At 30.8% G+C, this 27,807-nt stretch overlaps 1 protein-coding gene across 5 annotated transcripts in view; it reads left to right on the forward strand.

Annotated features, from left to right (window-relative positions):
- Positions 1-1,908: 1,908 nt before the first annotated feature.
- LOC111003070 (collagen alpha-1(XVIII) chain) overlaps positions 1,909-27,807 on the forward strand; it is a 64,724-nt gene continuing 38,825 nt past the window's right edge. For all 5 annotated transcript variants that reach the window (XM_045627936.1, XM_045627938.1, XM_045627940.1 and 2 more), the window contains exon 1: positions 1,909-2,038. In XM_045627936.1, coding sequence (XP_045483892.1) covers positions 2,025-2,038 — 14 coding nt within the window. In that variant the 5' untranslated portion in view covers positions 1,909-2,024. The remainder of the gene's footprint in view (positions 2,039-27,807) is intronic.

Raw genomic sequence — 27,807 nt, forward strand, 5'->3', positions numbered from 1 at the left:
TATAAATTTTATTTATAGTGAGAACTATAAAAATCAAACCAAATTTCAATTCTATTATTTCGAAATAATAGCATTGTTTGTTTGTTGATGAAATGCTTGCATCAGATTCATATTTGAACTTCGTAAATTTGATCATAACTCGGTGTTCAGAAGCAAGCTTAATTGGCTACCCATTCGATTGCAGCGTAAGTTGCACATTTTAATACTTCTCTATAATGTTCTTTGAAATCCTAAAAACACTAGTTACTTAGAGCAAAATTTTATGTTCCTCTCTGGCAGTAGTTTTATTTGTTCGTTCGATTGATTTGACTCCTATTCATAAAACTGAATTCTATCACTCCTCCTTCACCATGCAAATTATCCTGATATGTAATTCCTTAGCAATTTATGACAGACATGCTCACTGCACAGTCTCTAAATTTATTTAAAAATTTGCTTTTTGATCATTTTTCTTCTGCCTAGTGATTAGCTACTACTCATATTAATTGGGAGTCAATTAACCTTTGGCAGAGCATTTACATGTCTGTTTATTTTAGATTAGATTTTATTTTATCTAATTTTAGTTATTATAGTATCCTTTTGTTAATTAATTATGCATTTCTTGTACTTTACCCTAACAATAAAAAAATAAACACCTCTGTAGGTGTATCTTTTTTTTATTGTTCCATATTAGGGTTGCCTGGAAGAAATTGCTCGTTAACGACAATGCCGCCAATTGCCTTATATTATGTTACCTACTTACTTTTTGTTTTTTTTATATATATGTATAATTATGTATATTATGTCAATGAAGTATAAATAAATAAAGAAAAATATTTTTATAAATTACGATGTGTTGTATATTCGAAAAATGATTTGTTTTAATAAACGTAAAGGATTCTTTCCTTAATAAAAATAAAATAATAAATTAGTTTAGTTATATTATTAGCATTAGTTTTGGCAGAGATAACTGAACAATATGGTAATACTAAAATATCAAACTGGTCTGCGGAATGTTGTTTCCATTTCTCATACAAATAATAATAACTAACTATATACTTATATGTCGAGTCTTGGCAGAAAATTTGATACTTTGTTTGTTATGTGACTAAAGATCCTCAGTTAAGCGATAGAGCACGAACATCGTACTTTATATGGCAAGAATATCATATGAAATTTTGGTAACAAATTTTAATAAACTGTATCAAAAGGCCAGCATAGTATCAAATATAATATTAAACCTGATACATAAATTGATGTTCTTACATATTTTATAGATAAACCTGTTTTGAAATATCCGCTTAGCGAAAAAGCCCTTTGATGATCAATACGCGAAATACTTAATACACATGAATATATGCGTCAAAATATACGGGAAAAATACGAGGCTTCTGTATGGGATTTTTTGGAAGTTTTTTGGAAGAATGGAAGATTTTGGAAGTCAATATTATATATATATATATAATAAAGAAACTTAACTTAATATAATAATAAAGAAACTTAACTTATCAAACAAAAAAAAGGGGGGAGAAACTTGAGAGTACTTACACGCGTTAGAAGTTATACTTCTTTGGTAACAAAAAAAAAATCTTTTCACACATGTTATTTTATGTTTGTAGAAACCGACCGAAAACGACACTATCAATAGTATTTTAATTATTTACGTTTCATATAATTACAATATGAAATTTTTTTTTTCAATTATTTGTTATTATTTGGCTTTCGTACAGTGCAACAATGTTTATAGTGCAAATCTCTTCTTTTTGCATAAATATTTTTTATATTCTTTTATTATTTACTGTTCAGAACATATTTTTTTTCTGATGAGCATTTGTCTTTTTGGCGGAAAATGTCCAAAGCCACGTCATTCGCAAGTATTAACAACCTCGTTCTGCGTGTGTATTTTATGTTCAGTCAAAAGTTTGCCGGTGAACCGACCGCGTGTGCGTGCGCAGTTTCACATGTGATAATCGATCTACAATGGAGGTGTGAATTGAAAATTCGTGAAATTTCTATTGTGTTGTGATTAGTGTGTGTATTTCAAGATGAAATTTTTTTTGTGAGTATTTTCAATTTTTTTATATTTTAACTTTAATTAAAACTGACGGCAAACTAGTTATTATTAAGTTATTTTTTAAATTATTAACACATAAGAAAGAGAGAAGAATTGAAAATACATAATAAATCATTATTGAAATATAAACATTAAAAATCCCGCTGCTTACAAAATTGAATATTAAGGGTCTGTTTCACAATGTCCGGATAAGTTCCAAATAAGCTATTATTTACTTATTGGTAGGATAAACAGTATTTTTGCGTTTCATGACTGTCAGATAGCGCTATTTGTCATGAAATGCGAAGTATCTTATTCGGATTTTTTATCTTTCGAATAATTTGTGTTGCATAGCTATTTGGTACTTTATCCGTACATTGTGAAACAGGCCCTAAATGATAATTATTTACATTTTAATTATTACAATGATTGTTTGTTGTCAGTTTAAAAAAAACTACGAAGAGTATATTGAAAGGAACATGGTATATGGCACAGTTTTTGAGTCCCATCTACATAATGCAAAGCAAGCTATGAAAGAAACAACACAGAAAAGATTTATGGCCTTTTAGCGCTTATGAGACTTTATTCATATCGCGTGTTTAAAAATCTTAAAATATATATAGAGAATCTTTGAACCGGTCTTAAACATAATTATATAATTTTAAGTAGAAAATTATTTATATGAATGCCCGGCGTCAGGAATGCACACGCAACTGCATTATTAAATTAACCGCCGTGTAAAAGGTGCGACGTTAAATAAATGCATATACTTGTACAATTTTAACTTTTCAACTTGCTTGTTTGTATGGACATAATAATTGGCTGTGAAATAAAGAAATCAAAAGTACTCTAAATGTCGATTTAGTATTGCAAAAACCTTGATGGTGATGCTTATAAAATATACATAATATTCATAAAATTTGTTTCCCGGCGCTATCTTACTAATGTCTGCGATAACCTTTCTAATAAAAATGTCATTTGATTCAAAAATTATGTAAACAAGATTGGTTTCATTAACACTTTTAGATAAATTTGAATTAGTAACTACTAAACTTACATTTCTCAAGTGTACCTATACAAAGTAAAATATTATTATTTAGTATAATGTGCAATAAGGAACAGTGTTGGCCCAGTGGCTTCAGAGTGCGATTCTTATCCCTGAGATCGTAGGTTCGATCCCCGGCTGTCCACCAATGGACTTTCTTTCTTTAACAGTCACTCGAATGGTGAAGGAAAACATCGTAAGGAAGCATGTCCCAAAAAGTCGAGGTCGTGCGTCAGGCACAGAAGGCTTATAACCTACTTGCCCATTAGATTAAAAAATGATCATGAAACAGATATAGAAATCTGAAGCTCAGACCTAAAAAGGTTGGAGCGCCATTGATTTTTTTATTTTTTTTATATAAATCATAGATAATACGGTCTGTAAGTCTATGTGCGGATTTTTATAACAATTGTATCTAATCGTACCGCTATCATAGCAAATAAATGATTTCATTCATTCATTTCATTTATATCTTTTAAAATTTACTTATTTTATAAAGATTGGAATTCGTCAAGATATTTGACAAAATTTGGATTATCAAAGTTTGATTTATTCACAAAAACTTGCAATCGCTTGGCACGAATACATTGGTATAAAGAAAAATATACTACTTTTAAAGAAACATATTATTAATGAAGTATAAAAAAACATTAAATACAAAATAATTATAACATCCAAAGGAATTCAGATGTGGAATCTGCTCTCAAAACTGTGGAATTTTAAATAATTGTATGACTCATACGTTTTTCGGATTAGGCCGAGTTTTTATTCATAGTTTTAATATTTCTTATATTTAACTCATTTATATATATTATTTTATTTATGTAATAATTCTGGGCTTCAAAATATGTTTAGCAAAACAGAACACACAAGATACCAGCTTCATATGGTGCCTGTTGTAAAGAACTTTTGAAGTGTTGGGCTTAGCTGAGAATAATCCTATATAGATTCTAAACCACTTACACAGAACCTCAAAATACTAATATCTTCATCTTTCATTCCTCTCACATGAAATTCGTTCCATAGGTTTTGTATATGCAAACATATACACACAGATTTATGCGGACTTTGTTTTATATGTAAGTAGTGGTTAATAGATAATTGACACTAAAACTAAAATCTGACTTCGCGATCAGATTTCAGTTTAAGTGCGTTTAGTAAGGTTAACCAATATTCATAATATAATTACGATTAAACTGTAGGTGTTTATGTAGGCAGTGTTGTACACATATAATAAATGCAATTGAGTGAATAATTAACATTATTATAGAGGTAGAGTGATATATGAAGCTTTGGCTTAGTGTCTTTATAAAAACACCGCCTTTGTAGTTCAGATTAATTAATGTCATAATATCTTAAGCAATTGGTAAAGTCAGTCACTCTTTCGCCTCTTTAATTAAAATTGTGTTTATGGTAAGATGGAAAAACACTGACGACGTATAGTTCAAATAGTGTAATTAGAATGAAATTAATGAACTAATTTTACATATGACTGATATTAAAGGGGTTATAAATTTTGCATTCATAAGCATAAATTATATAGGAACATAGACATCTTCGTTAACTATGACTCGGATTAAAGTATATACGTAGATATGATTGCGACAAACCTCAAATTTTGGATGTCTATTTGGAATACTATCGAGGAATATGGAATTAAACCTTCATCATAAATATAATAATCAGTGTATAACATGCTGAAGACCGCAATAAACTACGTGCAGTAGTTGTAGAGTTTAGCAAACAGATTGACGGACAGTCGCGGCATCGGACCATATACATATACATTATAATGTAAAAGTAGGACATATCGCTGACTGTTTTTTTTAAAAAAAAACGTTTTTCGTTAGACAGTTTTATCGCTGACATCCGACCACCAAGACAAAGTCATTTTTTGGGTTAACATATAGCATAAGACTTGCCAAATCCGTGGTTTTATATTGATTTTAGATGTTTTTATAACGATTTAGTAGATCTATCTCCAACAACCTCACAAAGTTAACCTCTGTAACGTGAGTGATGTTAAAATTATGTAGAAGGTCCACATTGGTAAACTTTATTGGCGTATATATAATGCCTTTGTGTTGTGAATGACATGACATTGACATTGGAAATGTCAAACGTCATTCAGAGTGGCCCTCGGATTGAGATAATGGTAGGTTAAAAAGTTTGATTCATACATAGCCGATATTCGGATTTATCGTAATAATAATAATTATATTTAATGATATAGCTATGTAAATTAATGTATGACATTATCAGCCTTGACATTCGAGTTGTATTGTTTATCATAAAGTAGGTTAATTATATGGTATAATTCATTTTATATCTATGAGCAAATAAACATTATACTTAATTGGTGAGTGTGGTTTTTGCTTAGTGTTATTTTTTCGATTATAATATTTAAGTTGTTATAATTGCGCGTTGCTCCTAGAAACATCTAGGACCCGCGTATAATTATGGTTTTAACGTTCTGATAATGTAGATATAATAATTATAAATTATGGCACATAATAATGGATGCCTTACAAAAAAATGCAGTTATGCCATATCAGCATGTAAATATCAAATATAATTGAAATCTATTAAATAATAATGTCATAATGTATAAGTATGTCACAACAATATAAGTAACAAATTCGAATTTCTATCCTTTAATTAAAAGTATTCATTAATCAAATATAAAACAGTAATATTGCCACGTTTAATTAAAAAAGAAGCATTTTTTTTAGTTAATAATATTCGAAGGTATAACTAACAAAACGGTTAAAACAGATATCGAGCCACATACATTTATGTAATTCACGAATTTCATGAAATTTTCTAATACACACATCGTGTTTCAGTCTGACACAATAGCTATTGGGGCCTTACGTGAGCTTACCTGCTTCGTGGAGCCAAAACAAACAATATAACACTTCACTTTCTAGCTTTCAATATTGGAAAGTATATTGCAGATGTTTAAAGTTGATATGAAATGCATTTTCATATGTATGAAATGAAATTACGTCGTAATTACTAGAACTGATTTTATGGCTAATAATAAATATTAACCCTTTCGGTGTAAAAAAAACCGCAAGGCATAAGATATTTTGGGGGACTTTCAAGGCGTTAAATTGAGATGAAGAAGTACAGATAATTCCTGGATATCTTTATATGCCCTCGTGGCGAAAACGTACACGGAACGTTTATTAAAATTTCACTAATACAAATTAAAATACGTAGCATACCATTGATTGACTTATGAGTCAATAAAGCAAACTTTCTATAATTTAATCTTACGAAATTGACAGAATTATGTTCAAGAGAAAGTGTAGAACTACATTTTAGATATAGGTAAATACGATACAGCCTTTGCTTGATTTTAGTATGCACATTTTGAATCAGCAATGGCGATTTGAGAAATTCTTTTCTTTGCCAGAAACATGCATGAAATTCCTATCCAATGTAATAATTATTTTACATAATTTTAATTTTTTTCCCAACATTCGCGTGCTTTACAGCGTGCATGGTCACGGACCAGAGACGGACCATCTACATAGCAGGGTTTTGAGCATACGTAATTTTATGCGGACTGGATTATCAAAAGGTCTCGGAGGTGGTCACAACTCACCATCACAGCTTGAGTAGTCTTTGCTTATAAAAACAAAAGTCCGGGTCGGATTAAGGAGAGGGCTTCCTAGGCTACAGAACCGGGGCCTCCACAACAGAGACTTCGAGAAAATAATGATTTAATTACCGATTACTAAATAACTTTTCTTTTGAGATATTTCTATTAAATACTGAAAGAATCTACTTGTTTTCACAAAAAAAAATATTGATTGAAAAACTCGACTAAAACAAATTGTTCATTTTATTTCGAAAATTATTTGGGCCCTTCATTTCTTTATTGCCCCAAATTGCGAACTCTAAATCCGGCCCTGTGAAAGTCGATATACACAGTTTAAACTAATTACTCATGTGTCTCTATTCATCACAGATTAAACACAATTCGTTAAAAAGAGACGGACTTCACTTAAAAGAGTGCAAAGCGACTTTGCTTAAATTAAAAAGTAAGATAGGTTTATAAAAGTACTCCAACCAACGAAATGACCGCAAACAGTACAGGACAAAGTGACTAACTTCCATTGTGTCGTAAGTTAGTTAACAAAGTTAGTATTCGAATAAACGAAACTGCAACTGCGACCAAGGCATACCTACAATAGATAAAGTTGAACAATCCAACTTGCTTGCATATTAAGCAGCGTACAACTTCAACCTAGCTATATTTATTCCATTCAGTGTAACGTTATTGTTTTATACTTGTAATTTCTTTTATACGTTGATGAAATCATTTTAAATTAAGAATTGTTTAAGAATCCAACACATTTTATGAAGTGCATCGTTTAAATTGATTGTTACAACCAAATTATTTACTTTATGTATTTTAATGAAATGTGTGTATTGTGGTTTAGATTTATAATAAGATTTTTTTTGTATTTAAGTGTGTAAAGGACTAGTTTCGAATATCTTTACAGTTGCATACAATGTAATACACGATAAATATTCGCAGAATCTATAGTCAATGCTAAATAACTGATATTTACAATACATGATAATGATACAATTTATTCGTTTCATAGATTTTCAATCAACTTCTAGAAAACCCAGTTTTCATTTTGATGTATTTTTTGTGTATATTCAAATAGAGCTTTAAATATTTTCGTGATTTTTGGAGTTGATTATAATTTTAGTTAAGAATTAATTTATATTAAATTTATTTAAATGAAATTTGAATAACTTGACATTTATATTTTCATTTTAATGCCAAAAAGATGTACTACTATCATAGTAAATAAAATATATCAAACGAACAGTCACATAATTCATAAAAAATATTATATTTAAGAGAACCGCATTGTGTATATACTCTACTCGAAATAACCATACATAAATATAAAGAAAATCTCAATATTATTTCAAAGCAATAAAATGTGAATTACACTAAGCTGCAGTTAAGTTTTATGTAACTTGACAGTAAATAATTTTGCAAGACGCATCAAGAAACTTGTTCGGACGATGTTACATGTTATTATGGTATTTAAACATGCAAATTGAATCCTGCTTGCAACTATGGAAACAACAATTTCAGATTAAATTATTATTTTAGCCGTATGTATATTCTTACTAATTAACGTAATACAAAACAGTAGCACTACAATCTTTGTTATGTGATTTAAAAAAAATCAGTGGCGCTACAACCTCTTTAGGTCTTGGCCTCAGATTTCTGAATCTGTATCATGATCATTTTAAAATCTAATAGGCAAGTAGGTGATCAGCATACAGTGCCTGACATACGTCGTCGACTTTTTGGGTCTAAGAAATGTCGGTTTCCTCACGATCTTTTCCTTCATCGTTTGAGCGAATTTTAAATGCGCATATAAAAGAGAAAGTCCATTGCTGCACTACCGGGGGTCGAATCCGCGACCTCAGGTATGAGAGTCGCACGCTGAAGCCTCTAGGAAAACACTGTTCTTTGTTTTGTGATTGGTTTTACCTAATAGGCCAGATCAGTCTTCTGTGTGTAACTCATGCCGGGTCCCTCTAATAATTGGGACATAATGACATCACATGGAAAAGACAAAAGAGTCGTTAGTAGTAGGGATTCACGGGTTCTGCCTCAAGAGGCAGAACCCGTGAATCCTCGCGTGGGTGGCCAATATCAGCGTCACGGTATGACACGAAACAAAAAAAAAAAAAAAAAAAAAAAAAGTTTGGTCTCTTTCCCCACTAAACAGACCGTGCTGAGTCGATAGCACTCACTCCCGAAGCGATATTTCTCTCTGTTTCGAAGTTAGGTTTTGCTATACGTTGCAAATTAATCGATTTACTAATCACCTCATAATAAGAATGTAACGTCTCGTCCAAATCCTCATTTACTAATCACCGAGTCAGTTTCGTATCCATAATTAGCAAATTACCATGCGCATTTACCTGCAAATGCACCAGGACAGATGAGAAAAGGATTTACTGAACATTAAAAATATGATTTCCGTGTTTTATGTGTTTATTTGCATTATGTTACAATACAACTTTACTAGTGTCATGTCATTTCTTGGCGAGTCATACGAAAAATTTCTGAGGTAATCTTCCAAGCTGAAACCCCAGAACTTGTAGTACAAATATACTACACAATACTCCCCACAAAAGGCAGAATAGATGTCCTGAACGCTAGCTGTATTATAGCTCCATACCCGACAATTTCTTCTTAAAAAATCCGCTATTACTCTAATAGACTTACGTCCAAATGAATCAAAATATTCTCCAACTTTTTCGTGGTTGATATGAATAGCTACCCAATGAGATCCTGGTTGTGAGTCAGGGTCGAGATTGCATATAATAAATGTGGGTAAGTGTACGTGCATTGGTAGGCGATTCGAGGGGTACACGCTATACTGGATGCTGGGATGTATTTTATGGAGACTCATTTGCAGGTTTAATGTATTCATTTTTACTCCAACGCGTTTGACCTTCTACTCTTTGTATTTAACAAAAACGGAAAGGACCCTTGAGAATCACGTTGTGCTTACTTAGCAATTTAATACTGTCTTCGAAAACTATCGGAAGTTTATCAGAGCGAATTCGCAAAAGCGACATTAAATCCATAACTGTTAGGATACTTGTATATTTAGAAATAAATAGATCTGCTTACGTTCAATATTTATTCATGATTTGACAAACTTACAATATTTAAAAAATTACACAAACACGGATAAAATCATTACATTACTTTTTGTACATACGTTATATGACTGTTGTATTATTAACAAGTTTGGTATAAAAAATAAAAACATTTTGATTACAATATACTATGATAAGAAATAACAATTATTTTAGTATTCAGAGAAACTTATTTTATATCAAAACATGACTTAAAATGAGTAGACATACTTTTATGATTGCATTAATTATGACAGATTCACATAATACTTTCTCTTTTCATAAAATACAAAAGTAGAAAAGTTGCAACGGAATATAACAAAAATGAGATTCTGTAGTTGAAATATTATTATATTATCCCATACATTTTGAGATAATGAATCAGTCATCATAAAAAATCATAATAAAAACTTACGAAATGTGATGTATCCTAACTTTAGTGACAAAAAATAGCATTTTTTCTTTTAAACATTATGTTTGGCGGTTAAATAGAAGCAACATTTACTAATAAAATGTATTAAAATAGACAGAAATTATAATAACATAGGGCAGGAGAAAGTAAATTAGATATTTAATTATAAACTATAAACTCTTGTTAAACAGTAAAAATATTAACAGGATTAATGAAGATCTAAAACAATAACAATACTTGTCTTTTTAGTAATAAAAAATCAAAATTGTTATACAATTATAAGAAGAAACTAAAAAAAAATTAAATACTATTACCTATTTTAACACCAACAATAAGATTTAAAATTTACATGTTGTCATTCATAAATATTTATCATCTCAGAAATAAATAACATAAAAAACCATTATTTATATGACGTAGTTAGCAAATATGAAGGTTATTAAATATAAATAATGGTTTTTTTATGTTATTTATTTCTGAAATAATAAAATTTGTTTTTTGTATTATGAAGCAAGAAAGGTGAAAATATTGATTCTCGAAAAGCTACCTCTAGACAATTACAAGATTTTAAAGTAATTTATGCAGTTTTTGTGGAAGGTATTTGTCTTTTTTTAATTTTACTATAACATATAAAAATAAATCGAGTCGTCCCTTACTGGACGTTCCGCAGGCTCGTTTGCTATATATTAAAAAAAAATGATGATTAATACTTGTGGCACTTCAAACCTAAATGAAATAATTGTTTGTATTACTTTGATTATTTTTAGATTGTTATACATATAATACATACACCTTTCAATAAAGTTAAAATAATTTGAAATATATACACTGAAGGATTTCACAAAAGAATTAGTATTATTTTTATATGCTTCAAAACATTAAGTTTTTTTACTACCTACAATACAAAGATTTCTTCTAAATATTTGGAAGAAATTTTATCAGTAAATAACGAATCCCTCAAAAAGTAAATTAAATGGACAAATTTCGTACATACTTCCAGCAAAAGTTTTGGAAAGCACTGAACAACTACTTATGAAATGCCACGAACATATACACACATTCTCATAGTTAAAAAAATCCTAGATTCAAATTGTTAAGTTTTATGTCCTACTAGAGATAATATTTATAGGTACAAGATCGTAGCTGCCTAAATAAGATGACAAGCAGCAACTTAGCTGTGGTCTTCGGGCCCAATTTACTATGGCCGCGGGATGGAAATGTTTCATTACAATCTATCGGACCAATAAACGCATTTACCGATTTTTTAATCACACACCAGGAACCCATATTTATTATTTAAAATGTATACGAATTGTGAGTAACCTATGAATCGGGCACATATCACAATCATTTGTTTGTTCTTTTATTTTTTGATTTACTTATTTATTGTTACGTGACCTGGTAAACTACCGTTGTGTTCCATTGTTATTATCGGCCAGTTATGTGAAAAAATAAATAACTTTTAATAAAATTAATATGTGACGTTGAAAGACTAAAACAAATAACCCACTTATATTTAACGTCACTGTATCAAAATTAAACGTAACTCATGTAATAATGCCAGTTTAATAGAACAGTTTATAAAACTAATATCTGTATTTACATTCGCGTATGTACCTTGTAGTTTGTGTAAGTTTTAATTTGGTGGATGGCATTAAAACACTATAAGAACTAATTAAGTGTATAAAACTATATTATTCCACTCTAAGAGGAACTCCAGATTATGTGATTATTTTTGTGTTAAGAAATCGTCAACATTTGCGTCTTATTTATTACTAGTAGACTGTTTGTTCACCTATTGCTATTATTTTTCTACTATTCACATTAAAGGTCTAAGAGGCTTATTCGAAATCAGTACCTACATAATTTAAACTCCAAAAAATTCAGATAAAATACTTTTGAATACGCACATGAGTTTTATCTACATACACTTTTCGATTTGTCTATGTTCTATGACATTTTAATTACTTATAGGATTTTGAGAGATCTATACAACACAACATAAATATATTTATGGTTAATAATTAATTACAGATTCCAATACTAGTATTATGGATTATTTAAGATTTATAATTGTATCATATATAAATGTATCATAATATTAATAAATAAGTAGTGTAATCAAAGTTATGGTCTTAGGGTAATTAGGAATTCAATGTATCATAAAAATTATAACCTGACAAATGACTAGTTTTAAATTGTAAAATAAGTAATTGTAAAGTTCTGAAAAAATTATAGTTAGGATGATAAATATTTATGAATGACAACATGTAAATTTTAAATCTTATTGTTGGTGTTAAAATAGGTAATAGTATTTAATTTTTTTTTAGTTTCTTCTTATAATTGTATAACAATTTTGATTTTTTATTACTAAAAAGACAAGTATTGTTATTGTTTTAGATCTTCATTAATCCTGTTAATATTTTTACTGTTTAACAAGAGTTTATAGTTTATAATTAAATATCTAATTTACTTTCTCCTGCCCTATGTTATTATAATTTCTGTCTATTTTAATACATTTTATTAGTAAATGTTGCTTCTATTTAACCGCCAAACATAATGTTTAAAAGAAAAAATGCTATTTTTTGTCACTAAAGTTAGGATACATCACATTTCGTAAGTTTTTATTATGATTTTTTATGATGACTGATTCATTATCTCAAAATGTATGGGATAATATAATAATATTTCAACTACAGAATCTCATTTTTGTTATATTCCGTTGCAACTTTTCTACTTTTGTATTTTATGAAAAGAGAAAGTATTATGTGAATCTGTCATAATTAATGCAATCATAAAAGTATGTCTACTCATTTTAAGTCATGTTTTGATATAAAATAAGTTTCTCTGAATACTAAAATAATTGTTATTTCTTATCATAGTATATTGTAATCAAAATGTTTTTATTTTTTATACCAAACTTGTTAATAATACAACAGTCATATAACGTATGTACAAAAAGTAATGTAATGATTTTATCCGTGTTTGTGTAATTTTTTAAATATTGTAAGTTTGTCAAATCATGAATAAATATTGAACGTAAGCAGATCTATTTATTTCTAAATATACAAGTATCCTAACAGTTATGGATTTAATGTCGCTTTTGCGAATTCGCTCTGATAAACTTCCGATAGTTTTCGAAGACAGTATTAAATTGCTAAGTAAGCACAACGTGATTCTCAAGGGTCCTTTCCGTTTTTGTTAAATACAAAGAGTAGAAGGTCAAACGCGTTGGAGTAAAAATGAATACATTAAACCTGCAAATGAGTCTCCATAAAATACATCCCAGCATCCAGTATAGCGTGTACCCCTCGAATCGCCTACCAATGCACGTACACTTACCCACATTTATTATATGCAATCTCGACCCTGACTCACAACCAGGATCTCATTGGGTAGCTATTCATATCAACCACGAAAAAGTTGGAGAATATTTTGATTCATTTGGACGTAAGTCTATTAGAGTAATAGCGGATTTTTTAAGAAGAAATTGTCGGGTATGGAGCTATAATACAGCTAGCGTTCAGGACATCTATTCTGCCTTTTGTGGGGAGTATTGTGTAGTATATTTGTACTACAAGTTCTGGGGTTTCAGCTTGGAAGATTACCTCAGAAATTTTTCGTATGACTCGCCAAGAAATGACATGACACTAGTAAAGTTGTATTGTAACATAATGCAAATAAACACATAAAACACGGAAATCATATTTTTAATGTTCAGTAAATCCTTTTCCCATCTGTCCTGGTGCATTTGCAGGTAAATGCGCATGGTAATTTGCTAATTATGGATACGAAACTGACTCGGTGATTAGTAAATGAGGATTTGGACGAGACGTTACATTCTTATTATGAGGTGATTAGTAAATCGATTAATTTGCAACGTATAGCAAAACCTAACTTCGAAACAGAGAGAAATATCGCTTCGGGAGTGAGTGCTATCGACTCAGCACGGTCTGTTTAGTGGGGAAAGAGACCAAACTTTTTTTTTTTTTTTTTTTTTTTTAGTTTCATGTCATACCGTGATGCTGATATTGGCCACCCACGCGGGGATTCACGGGTTCTGCCTCTTGTGGCAGAACCCGTGAATCCCTACTACTGTCGTTTGCTGAAGCTTCATGGCTCAAACTGGTTTTAATTACGTAGTAAGCTCAGTTATTTTATTTCGAATTGTTCACAAATTTCGTGAGGAATGTATAATATTTCACTCATCTGTTACTTATCTATATTCAATCCTTTTTAATCAGGTAAGGCTTAAATTAATTATTACTCTTAGTTAGGTTGGATCGTAATGTTAACTGATGTCTTAGTGAAGACACATGTATATTAAAAAAACTAGTATATTACATTTTTATACTTTTGCAAGATTGACAGCCGTTATCAAAGTTGTGCGTATTTATTTTATACTTTGGTTCTCAACGTGACTGAATTTTATTATTTCTGAAGACAAAATTCTGTCACGTTGTTATTATTTCTGAAGACTCTAAGCGCTATGTAATGACTAGTCTTCAGACCCTAAGGTGTAAGACTAGGAAAATCTAAATACATCTTTCGTTAGTTCATTTATTAAAGCGGCTTTACAATCAAACACTGCTTACATTTTGTGAATAAGCGACGTTTGCAATAGACTATAATTCTTCTATTTATTTTGTTTGAATCCACAAGTGGAAGATATTTGATGACACATTCAAATATGAGTCACACAAATATTTGCCTATGAATGGTGAAGCATTATACATAAGGCAAGAATCTATTTTGTCCTTAATCCGCTTGTTATTTTCTCTTAATTATTCTGGAAGATAGCGTGAACGAATCCAATTGACTTTTTACAACTGTGTGTACAAATCCCTACTCTACTTATGGATTCTTTATGAGAGTAAAAACTTATTGGAAATCTTGGTGGAGGTAAATGATCTTTAAAAATCGTAGTTTGTTATCTCATGCACTTAGTTTGCTTATAGCAAGATGCACATATGGGAGGATATATCTAATCAGATAATTGCTGTGAAAATAATTAACCAAACAAGCCACCATGAACAGAAGATGTTCCGGAAACCAATGCAGCATAGCTTAGAGGTTTTGTGACAATAGCAAAGAACTAACCAAATTATCTATACGCGAAGCAAGTTTATTTTGACTTTGACTTCTCACACCTAATATTTGTATTGGCTATAAATTGTGCGCAGCTGATTCAATATTATGATAATAAAAACGATTTCTTTATAAAATTGAAAATACGTCGTTTAAAGATCATCAAATATTAAAATATTCTAGATATCACTTTCAAATTCTAAATTGCTCCTTTATATTACATATATATCTTATATGTTCTTTTAAGAATTTTATTTACGGTACCATTAATTCGAATGCCTTTGAACATTTGCAATTAACTCAATGGATTTACGAGCGTATGATAAGCACACTTTAAGGAATTACGCCTTTTATCGTTGTAACATTCTTTTATCAATATGAGTCATAAAAGATTTATAAATATTTTAGTTAGGGAGCGTTCAAGTATTACGTCTCACTAACTAACACACTCTCGATGCTAGAGGGCTCGCGAGTGCGTTGCCGGCCTTTTAAGAATTTGTACGCTCTTTTCTTGAAGGACCCTAACTTATATACTTTACACCACATAAGTTGCCATCTATGTGGTGTAAAGTCTGAAAGTCGAAAATAGTATTAACAATAACGCAAATGCTCCATTAGACGAAAACTTATATTAACCATAAAATCCATTGGCCCCTCTGGATCTTTAAAAGGTTGATAATTCACATGAATTAGAAATTAAACACTGTTTTTAACTAAAGCAAATACATTTATTTTAATGAATTATCAATAGCAGACAAACTGTGACTAAACATTAACTTAGAATTAACATCACAAATACGAAATAATTTATTTTTATACATAGACATATCATTTATTACAAACAAAAACACAGATACATAAACGGTAAAAAGATGTGTAATATATATTTTTTTCGTTTTCCCTTTGGGTTCGTCTCAAGTATGTAATGCGTGTATGCTGTGGCTTTATTTGGACCTGGCTCAGCTTGATGCTGAGGTGCAGAATGTTCCACAGCGTTGGTCATTCTGCCAGAGACCACATCAGCTAGTTTACGCCTCAGTCGGTAAAAAGAATATAGTAACGCTTAGTTGAAAATAATAATAATAAAAATAGTAAAAATTTGCAATTGCAGTTATGAAGTCTTGTGTGATGTGGTGTGAAGTAAATAAGATTAAAGGTTAGAAATAAGAATAATACACACGAAACTTTGATTTAAAAGTTACAAAATTCAATTGTTTTATGAATTATTTAATCTGACAAACTTCTTTATACTTTTCAATTAGGAAGTGCTTCACTTAAACCAACTATTTGTAAATACGAGAATTCAAAGTCGACAAAGCAAAGTGTTGACAGAAATCAGTTAACAATCAGTTGACAGCTGACACAATCACAATTTACTAATATGACGGATCACAATCAGAATGTGTGACTGAAGTGCTTTATTTGTTCACATTGATTCTATGTAGTAGCTATAGAAACATTGTATGCATGTAACAAACACATATAACACTTTATATGTTTCGTAAAGCATTGCTAAAAACACAAAGGTTAAGGTTATCACGCTTAAGAAATTATAAGGCCAAAGTAAAACAATCTACGTATATCAGGTTTGGGCCGCATATTTCTGTATGATCATTTCCTTTTTTTTTTTCAATAGGCAAATAGGCTCATAGCCTTCTGTACCTGACACCCTTTTTCGATTTTTTGGCTTTAAGCCTTACGATGTTTTCATTCACTATACGAGGGAGTGTTAAATGTATACATACAAAACGTCCATTGGCACACAGTGGGATCGAAGCTTGAGGAAAAGAGATCATACTAGGCTAACACTGCTTAACACCAAATGGATTCATAGATACGCAATACGATCAAATTTGTAACCAAAATAACTCCAATATCAATGATACAATTTCTTCGTTAAATTGCTATCTAATAGAATAAATATTATATTTATTTCACGCGTTAAAATTGATACAAACAGTGGTAAAAATGCGGCTTTGAGTAATATTTATTTTTATTAAAAAATAAATGCATTCATCACCTATACAAAATGTTTTAGATAAAAGTTCCATTCAGTGCAGTCTAATCGGTGCCAATTTATTGACTAATATAAATAGATTTTGATTTCGTATTTATGGTATTTTGCTTAATAACGACTGTAAGACATAAATAACGGATACCAACAACATACAATTATTTACATAACTTGACGTCTTGAGTGCTTTTCATTTGGTCAGCGACAGACATGATCATGTTGACAGATAACTTTTGCTATAATTGAAGTATGAACGAAATCTTGCCTTATTAAGGCCAAATGTAGTTAATAAATCTAACCAGATTTCCAGTCTTTGACATAATCTATCAAAACAAACCGCTATAAATTTTATGAATCACTGTGGCAGTTAAGTTTATAATTAGAACTAGTTTGTTAACGACCTGTGAGTCGTTATACCAATGGTGCTTATAACCTACTTCTAACTTAATTAAGAGAACATAAAAACTATATAACTCCACGAAGATTTATCATAAATCGTGACATGGAGTCGATCAATCTTGTAAATCATTAAATATTTCAAAAATATAAGAACACCTTTACATTCTTTACCAATTTTAAATTAATAATTAAATCAATATTAATATGGTTTTTAAAAAGCCTTTATAAACAATACTAGCGGACCCGGCGTGTTACCTTTAGTAAAACTTAGAATTTTATTAAGGTAACATTAATACATCTTTTTTTGTGGTACCGAAATATTTTATGACTAGCCATTGCGAAAGAAGAATGGCAGTTTTATATATTAGGCCTCTTCTCTCTAGCGCCATTATTGCGATACTGGATGTTAAACCATTTTCAGATATACAACATTTTTTTAAGAGGCTTGGTTATGCATCTCCTCATTCACTTGAAGATCGAAATTTCTACACTACGGCACTACATGCTGATTGCATTAGTAAAATTAATTAATTTATTTATTGTTATTCGATAACTTATGCGATATTTTATTACTTATTCTGCTATTCGGAATGGAGAAGAATCCATCAAAAAAGAGATAACTAACATCGGTCCAGCCGATCTTTAATTAACACGACTTCATATATTTAGATTTGGACGTAAATACTTAAACTAAATCAGAAACAGTATCGGTTTCGTATCGAGAGCTCTCTGTAGTTACAATGTAGTTAATGGAGCGATGATTAACCAAGAGCACACCAACACCAACTATGCACCAATGAATTTTATTTCTATATGCAGAATGAAAACTTATTGTAAAGGAAAATATTATCTAATATATATAATATATAAACGACTGACCTGCGCTGTCCTGAAAAAATTTACTATGCATCACAAAATAATCTTTCGATTAAATAAGACGGTCCTTAGTAAAAACAAATAAACAAAATTCTATCTTTATAATATATATGTAATCGGGATCTGTTTTAAATACATTATTAAAGGGACTTTATCAATTGCTTTTGAATGGAGTTAAATTAATATTCCACAATCACTTTGCTGCAATTTTATCATCTGTTTATTCTCCGACGTAATTCAATACAATTGAATGCTTAATAAAAATATGTATTACTGTTACACGATTACATACATATCCGTATGAAAAATGATAAAAATTATTTGTTAGAATATTTTGTCAGTGTTTTTTGTTGTGGCATAAGTGTGTTAAACGATTCAATTAGTTGAGTTTATAAAGCGTAGTTTGAAAGTAGAATTAAAAAAAAAGAAATGATATCAGTCAGTTTGGGGCTGTTGACCAATCACAATTAAACGACACGTCCGTCTTTTGTTTCGCATTATCACCCCCCCGGAAAATATTTATAACACATTATTCATTATTCACTTGTGGACATATTTTATTTTTATAGCTTTTGTATAAATCTCAGACTAAGTATATTTCTGTAACTATATAATTCTACGCGATAAATCGTTAGCTTTAAAACGCGCAAGAGCGGATTGCTTGTCTCGGTCATTTATTATCATTCCGTTAATGAGCGGTTTAATGAATGAAAGATACGCTTAGTATGAACTATGGCATAAACAATGATGTCATATCATTTTATTTATTCTTAGTACATCGGCGGTTTGCTGACTAGAAAACATATTTCATCAAGGCGTCACTTCGCGGACATTTAACTTTGAACGTAAATATATTCAATGTATAGGGTTTTTACATTTTCTTATAAATTGTAAATCAAGTAATTCTTATTTATGATTTATCCAACAATGCTTATTCATGTACTATGGATGATGGAATTCGAACTAAAATTGCGGTACATTCTTTGGTATTATAGATTTAACAAAAAAAAAATTACAAACTTCGCCCTCGTAAACTTCGCTTCCTCTAAATATATTTTTATACTTAGGGCCTGTTTCACAATGTATGGATAAAGTACCAAATAGCTATGCCACACATAAATTGTTTGAAAGATAAAAGTTCCAAATAAGATTCTTCTTCTTCTCTCTCTAACTCAAACTTCTTTGAGTTTTGCGCTTAGATATATATCCAGGTTTATCTTTGATGTTTTAATATAAGGACAATTAGACATATAACCAAGGTATTTACCCAATATTTTTGATAACTTCTACACACGAAAAATTAAATTCCTTTTTTTCCAGATATTATAAAAGCCAGGTGTCACGAGAGACCCAAATACATATGTATATAACGGTTCATGATGACATGTACATCACGAGTTACAAATGTAAATAGTTGACCCATCTCTATTAACATAAAATTAGCATTAACTGGACGAATCGATAAACAACGGATGTTATGTTGTCTGTTTATAGATATTCTGCGACTGTTTCCCACGATTGTACTTTTCTAATATATTTTATACCGCGATACTACTAAGATTCATCAAGTATTACGAGGGTAACACTGAAAATGTTAAGAACGGGCCAGTTAGAAAAATTTCTAATGAAAACTTTTTTGTATTTCAATTTTAGAACTCTCTGGTAACCTAATGTAGAATATTGCATTCATTTGTCATTTGTTTTTGCGGTAAATTTAAAACTATTGGTTATATTGTGATAAGGAACCTAATGCGAGAAAATTTTCGGTCAAAGATTTTATTATAACTTTCGTTGTAGGCTTATTCATTTTCTAAAAATTTTCAGTGTTACCTAGGTACCACTAAGTATGACCTGTAAGTCAAATACACTATGATTTTGACATATGGAAGTATCAGTGCTTACAATTCCTTCATAAGTACTGCAAGTCCTGATTTTATGCTTTTAACTTTGCCAACATTTTATTGGTATACTGCAATATAGATTGATGAATTGTTTGCAACTTACATGATACTTGCATCAACAAAAATTTCATCCTCATAACCTAAATAGCTGGAATTTCCAAGGTCCTTCGTGCCCTTCTTTTTCAATTGGAGGAGGAACCTCCAATTGAAAGAGGAAGACCTCCTTTAGTCTAAAAAAGAGTATAATCCTTACTCAAATGCCGGCAGCGCATCCACTAAAAAAGGTACTGTATGTTGTCAATAGACTCAAATATTCCATTTCACGGCTTCTCCATCTTGAAACCGATCTTAATTGAGACAGGGAAATTATCAATGTTTTTTTACGGCTACTGTGAATATTCTAGCACAAAATAAAACACTACTATGTATTGGTGTTTTTTTATTTGGCTTATGCTTAAGGTAAAGGTAATCTTAACAGTAGCCTTGAAATACTATAATTTTTTTACTCTTAATATTATTATTATGAGAGTCTTGTAAGCGGTTTCTATATGAAGGCCAATTGTATATTATTCGATTTTCAAATAACTATACCTTGCTAATGAGATGAAGTGCTATTACAACAATTTACAAGACATTACAGAAATTAATAGGATAAAATATATAGATAAACGCTATCAAGAGGTCACCGACCCGTGATATCAGAGATTAAAGACCACCGTGAAAAAGATTCCATGTCAAATCTATGACTCCCAATTTATATATATTGTATTATAGATTCCCCAGAAGTAGGCACGTTGCCAAGAAAAACTAAAAGGGATATGTATAAGAGTCAATAAATTTAAAAGGTCGAATGTTATTTTGCGTTATAAAAATAACGTGAATTATTACTAATAAAAAAATATTAAATAATAATGGAAAATACATTTTATTAATACATTCATTCAAACTAAATCTTTTTGCACTATTCTACATTTACATCTTATTGTACTATTGTACATTAGCTAAAACATTATCTATATTTTGGATTATCGATCGATCGATTAAGAAATAAAGAATGTTCTTTTCACTCTATATTTACCACTATCATCATGTTAATTTCATATTAAATGGTATTAATTATGTGCAATAAACTAAAATTTGAAAATAGAATTGTTTAGTATTTCGCAATAAATGCGAATCTATAGTTTTACCATATCAACTTTCGTGTAAGAATTGGCAAATGTAAAGTTTAATTATGACATAACTTAAGGCTTAAATATAGAAATCTGCCATTTGCTTATCAGCTAAATTCAGTATATTTGTCAAGTTCATTCACCGTACTATCAATCTTGCAGTTTGTCATTATGTGCCAAATTTCTATGTCGTCTAGAATGAACCTTATTGCAATGCATTAAGGAGGTTAAAAGTGATGGCACTCTTCGGAGGCCGAGTGTCGTAAATGTTGACACGCTCTCTTTGGAGATTTCCCGACATCCCAATGACACTTTCTAAGCTGACCTAGATTCGGTCTCAAGAATACGAAGTTCTAATAATCTATTTTGAATCGAGACACCTTTGTATGGGGTTGACAGTTTCAGTGACATCTTTCTTACAAGTTCGTCCCGTAAGTAAAAATATTCGAATAACAAATTCTGAAATGAAAAATGTTAATTTGATATTTAAATGAGTTCCTTATCAGATAATCTACATAAAAATATACTAGATACAATTATTTGCCAAATGACTTAATTTATATGAAATTGTATTATTAAAAAAATGTAATACAGTCATTCATATATAAAAAGTCTATTCAGGGTGCGTGTATTTAGTTGATGATTATAATAAAAATTTTGGTTTAGTCCCTTATAATTTGTCTAGCCAATATTCTATTAGTCACACCTAACACTTGATGTTACAGATATGCATCTAATGGCGCTCAGTAATTGATAGTTTGCAGTGAATATTCGCGTATTTCTATATCTATCATAACTAATTTTTATAGGCAGATTTATGTGTCTTTTATGTATGTCAGTGTTAATTGCAGTGATACACTTTTATATTTTAATTATAGGTACATAGCCAAACTAAATGCTAAGTGATACTGCTTCAAATAATTCTCCTTCAGTTGTTATGTGAGAGTTCGTGCTTGTAAGGAAGTTTATATGAATTGAAAGCCAAGCGTCCATGAACTTATCAAGACATGTACCTGCAACATATAATAATTATTTTGAAAACCGGCTTAAAAGGTTAACTGATCTTTCTATTGAACACAAGTTCTTTACATTAGTCTCTCATCTGACGCCTAGTATATATTGTAGAACAAGTGTTGTAAGTTAAATAAGTTGTACCTAATAAGTTTTCAGTCAGAATTCAAAGTCAAATATCATTTATTCATATAGGTAACAAAATGTATACTTATGAACGTTAAAAAATAAATCAAACAATCAATCAATCAAAATTTATTTATTCAGTTTAGATGCGACTTAAGGCATGCTTATGAATGTCAAAAACGTCAAATATATATGAAATGCTTCTAATTTTACAATTAATTCCAGTTCTCAAATCAAGGGCGTCGAACGGAAGGGAAGAAATGGCAACAAACTCTCCGCCATACTTTTTAATCACAAAGTTTTATGTGTAACACAATGTTTGTAAGGAGCTCCAACCATTACACCATGTTCCTCAACGTCTTACGTAATTAATAATAATAAAATAAATTAACAAAGATTTGTCCTCTATCAGCAGGAGGCATGGTGTAATAGGAGTTCGCATTTATATTCTCGTGGCAACAACACGAAAATTATTGTCGAAATAACTAACATCACCGCATACACGAATTTAAGTTCGACAGTCACCACATCAACAAATAGCACCCGTTCACAAGTATGACGCATGGCCAGGCATCGGCCCCCTCGCCATATTTTAAAGGAGAGACAACCCGACGCATGGACGCCGCCACAAGCCATGACATTTAAGCAAGCATAGCGATCCTTGAAATGTGAACTTGGCTACAAAAGAAAACAATAAAAATACTTATGATACTAAATTAGACATCGCTTTTACAGGCATGCCCCTCATATTATGCAACTCGCTTAAAATCAGGTGGGTTTAGCCACAATCCCAACTGATGTTAAGCAAAATGTCTGTCCAGTTCTGTACAAAAAAAAAGATAAGCTGCCGTAGCCGTAGCCAGTGCTAGTATTGATTCGGCCGGGAGAACGCGCTTATTAAACAATAACGAGTTTAAAATACAAAAGTAACATAGGTTTTTCTCATGCAAAATTAAAATTGCGAACGTTTTCACAAACGACACAATCGTAAAGTGCATTTGTCACTGAACGCGTCTTGCTTGGCGTTATTCCAAAGATTCTGTATGCTCCCAATTTACTGCTGATATTTTTATCATGCGAAATTGACTTTATAAATTGTGTTTCATGAAACTTATGTTTTAAAAAAAAATCGATGTTAGTGTAATCAAATAATAATCCAGCATCTTCAACTACTCATGGTCCATTCAATAGCCATCGGTCTTCTGGCCCCGGTACATAACGTAAATTTTGTTAGATTTACGAGTAATTAATAATTGTTTTTCTAGAGAGCACCACCTAATAGCACAACTTGTGGCCAAACTAATTTATTTTCTATGGTAGATTGTATAATTAAACCTGTAAACAAATTAAACGTAACAATTATTTTAAAAGGAAACTTTGAGGTAATAATTAAAAACATACAATTCAATTTTATAAAAGACAAGATTTTTTCATCCAAAATAAGACAAAGATAATGAAAAATGATTTAAATCTACATTCGTTTTGCTTAAATCAATTAAAAATACTTAACAATTAGAGCGACCAACTCTCAAAGTCCCGAGATAAGAATAGCTAAACTTTACAAAAAGCTGTTGAATTATTCATTCAAAGTAAGCTCATTTTGTCGTTAATTCCATTCATTCATTAACCGAAGACAGTCAAAACGATTTAAGGATAACGAAACAAGATCTTTTCGTTATCGATTTATCTACAACTTATCATTTTTGTTAAACTGATAATTATAAATCAAAGAATAAAAATATATTAATATTATAATAGTATATATCTTTGTGAATAACCAGGATGATTTAAATACTTCTTTCACCAGCAGACTTTTTGTATGATTGCCTCAGTTCTGATTGAGCATTGATATATGTACAGAAATATTCATTGATTACACTTAAGTATACTGTATACTTGCAAAGAAAAAAAAATATATAAATTTTATTTATGGCAAGAGACGATGGCAAGCTAATGGGAAGTCGTTGAACCCTAGGAAGGTGGAACGGGCTTTAGTATGAGATCCTACTTGTGTGGACACGTTTGCCCCGTTTCACCTTTGGACAAACTTAAAACCTGGGGCGGCAGCAAAGCGGGCAGAAAATAATTAACGGCACAAACATAAGAGTCGTTGTTCCAACATCGATTTTGTTCCCTTTGGAGTAGAGACTCATGGGCCGTGGGGTTCAAGTGAAAAAGATTATTAAAAAATTACGTTAGCGTCTGGTACATAGTACCGGTGACCCTAGAGCTGGTACTTTCCTGTCTCCACGAATAAGTATCGCAACAAAGCAAGGAAATGCTGCCAGTATTGAAGGTACACTACCATTGGGACATAACTTTTTAAATTTGTTTTGATTTTCTTTATAATAATTTTTATTATTAGTTTATAGGTTAATAAAATTTTATTGAAATTATGATAAGTAATACAGTGTTAGTTGTGCCTGACGCGGGGTTTTTTCAACCAATGGTTAGTGATTATTAATGACTTCATTAGGGAAATATCGTCAATAGAAACGCATGTCACGTTGAACACATAAGCATGCTACGTATATTTAACGATTTTTAATTTGAGAAATACATAGTAGCTAGAGTTTCTTATCAAAAAACGTCAAAGCAAGCTTTGAAGTAAGGATTCATTTAATTAGTCATTATTTTAAATCGTCTATGGGTACGGTACACTTTTAACTTTTCGTTTTTCATGCTGGTTTAATGCGGAACCTGCGTTCTCAGTAACCCCACACTCACCTAGGTACTAGAGTAGAACTGTTCTAATAATAATATTAATATTAATACCTTTTATTAAGATACAGTCTATATGTACATTTAAACAAATTTCAATTTTAATCCTCTTCTAGTATATCTGTGTGCTCTGTTTTGGCAAAGGCCTCCTCCAAATCGCGCCATTCCTCTCTGCACTGTGACACTCTCTGCCATGTACCATCTGCTGTTTCTTTAATGTAGTCAATCCACCTTCTCAGTTGAATGCCTTAAAAAAACTTAAAAAGAACTGTTCTTATAAATCATTGAAATATATTAATCATGTTAATTGCAATGTAATTTTGGTAATATAAAGATTCGAATATTAGCTTAATGACATTTCTGTAATTATTTCCACGCTTATTTCATATAACTTCCTGGTTTGCACTCTCCTTGATTGCGTCTTTCATCCCTCATATTTATGAGGTAAAGGCTGATAGAGAAAAGGAAATATTATGAATAGAATAACAATAAATTTCTTGGCATTCTACTTTTCTTGAATATACAGTTCAAGAAGCAAAGCGAGTCAATACAGCGCACGTTGAAAGGCTCCATTGTTATCTCGATCTTAATGTTTCTTCATTATTTCAATTGCATTTTTCTGCATATTATTTGATATTTTTTTATATTAACTTTTATTATCTTTATATATATAAATCACGTGCCGCGTTGTTTGTCCGCGATGGACGCCAAAACTACCGAACCGATATCAATCAAATTTGTATACCGTGTGCAGTTTGATCTAACTTAAAAGATAGGATAGCTTACGTTTCAATCTATACCCGCAATATTATTTTATTGCAAATATTTTTTTATTATGTGATACAATTGTAACAGATGGCGCTGTGTTAAAAGTACGAACGTTTCACATAAGTTATCATACAGATTCCCTTGAATAGTTTACTACTATGTAATATAACAAAAACCTTAGCCACAGCAACGCTTGGCCGAGTCTGCTAGTAAGACGATATAAAGTCGAATCGAAATATATTAAAATAAAATTTTCAAATATGTTTTGAAATACAGAATTGTTTCACTGCGAAAGCCCTTAGAGACATCGCAACATTAGCATAACAATCCAGTTTTCATGGCAATATACTGAAGTGCACAAAGACATTATGGAAAAAACACATATCCAAATTCTAATCATCAATGCGATAACACAAATTCTACGAGATCTTTCTCTTAGCTGCAAATAATTAATTTAGAAAGGCGCAATACACATGTGCATTTTTTTTTGCTATAAGACTTCGCCATATACATTAATTACGCGTCACGTTGTTTGTCCGTTATGGACTCCCAAACTACTTAACCGATTTCAATCAAATTTGCACACCGTGTGCAACTTAATCTAACTTAAAAGCTTACACAATATATACTTAAACTTAAACGACTGGACTGATTTGAATGATTTTTTGCATGCGTTTGGGTGGACCCTTGGATGGTTTAGATTCACAAGTCAACCCAGAAAACGGCGCTGTAGTCCATGCTTTATAATCTATATATTATGTAGCTTTTGCGAACGTGTATGTAATCCACACTATTTTCTCATAAATGTAATTAGTATTCAGTACATTTTATCGGGTGAAATGAGCGTTTGAGTGTTCTATACATTGAATTTTTTGTAGGGAATATATAAAAGTATATTCCTATGCGCAATAACAAAATTTTGCCATAAAACTCATGAAAAATATTTTTTTAGTAAAAATCATTTCATGCGATAGCTCTTATTCTAAACTAGCCTTCATTGGGCTCGAAACCCTGATACAACCTTAGATAGATTTTCATCTGCTCTTGAAACCTTTGAAGAAACATTTTTATGAACAAATTGCCCACTCGGAGATCACAAAGGATCTTTAGATCTCTATATTTAGGTTATTATTACTCTGGATTTTTGTGTTATTAAAATATAACATATGAACGGTATAAACTGGTATAGAATAGATTATATCTATAGTTAGAAATTAACAAATAAAATTACTAAACATAACCAAATTAGATTACACAACGAATAACCACAAATTCAACAACAATAGTAACGTCCTATATCTAGTGCGAGCGTCGAAGAAGTGCGCCCGACCATACAGCGCGCCGTGCTTATATAGCCTGAAAACCAGTTTAGTCCAGTAAACCCCACTGCTACACGTCACTTGACTTTTTACAGCTTATTCGGCCTCTCCTGACGACGGTGCGTCCTCGCCCGTGTGATGATAGGCAGGTTGGCATGTTGAAACTTGACCTGCTGATGACTCTTGTATCACGTGCGGTGGTTGTGGTGAAGGACTATCGTCAT

The sequence above is a fragment of the Pieris rapae genome, chromosome 4 (assembly GCF_905147795.1).
Source record: "Pieris rapae chromosome 4, ilPieRapa1.1, whole genome shotgun sequence".
Taxonomy (NCBI): domain Eukaryota; kingdom Metazoa; phylum Arthropoda; class Insecta; order Lepidoptera; family Pieridae; genus Pieris; species Pieris rapae.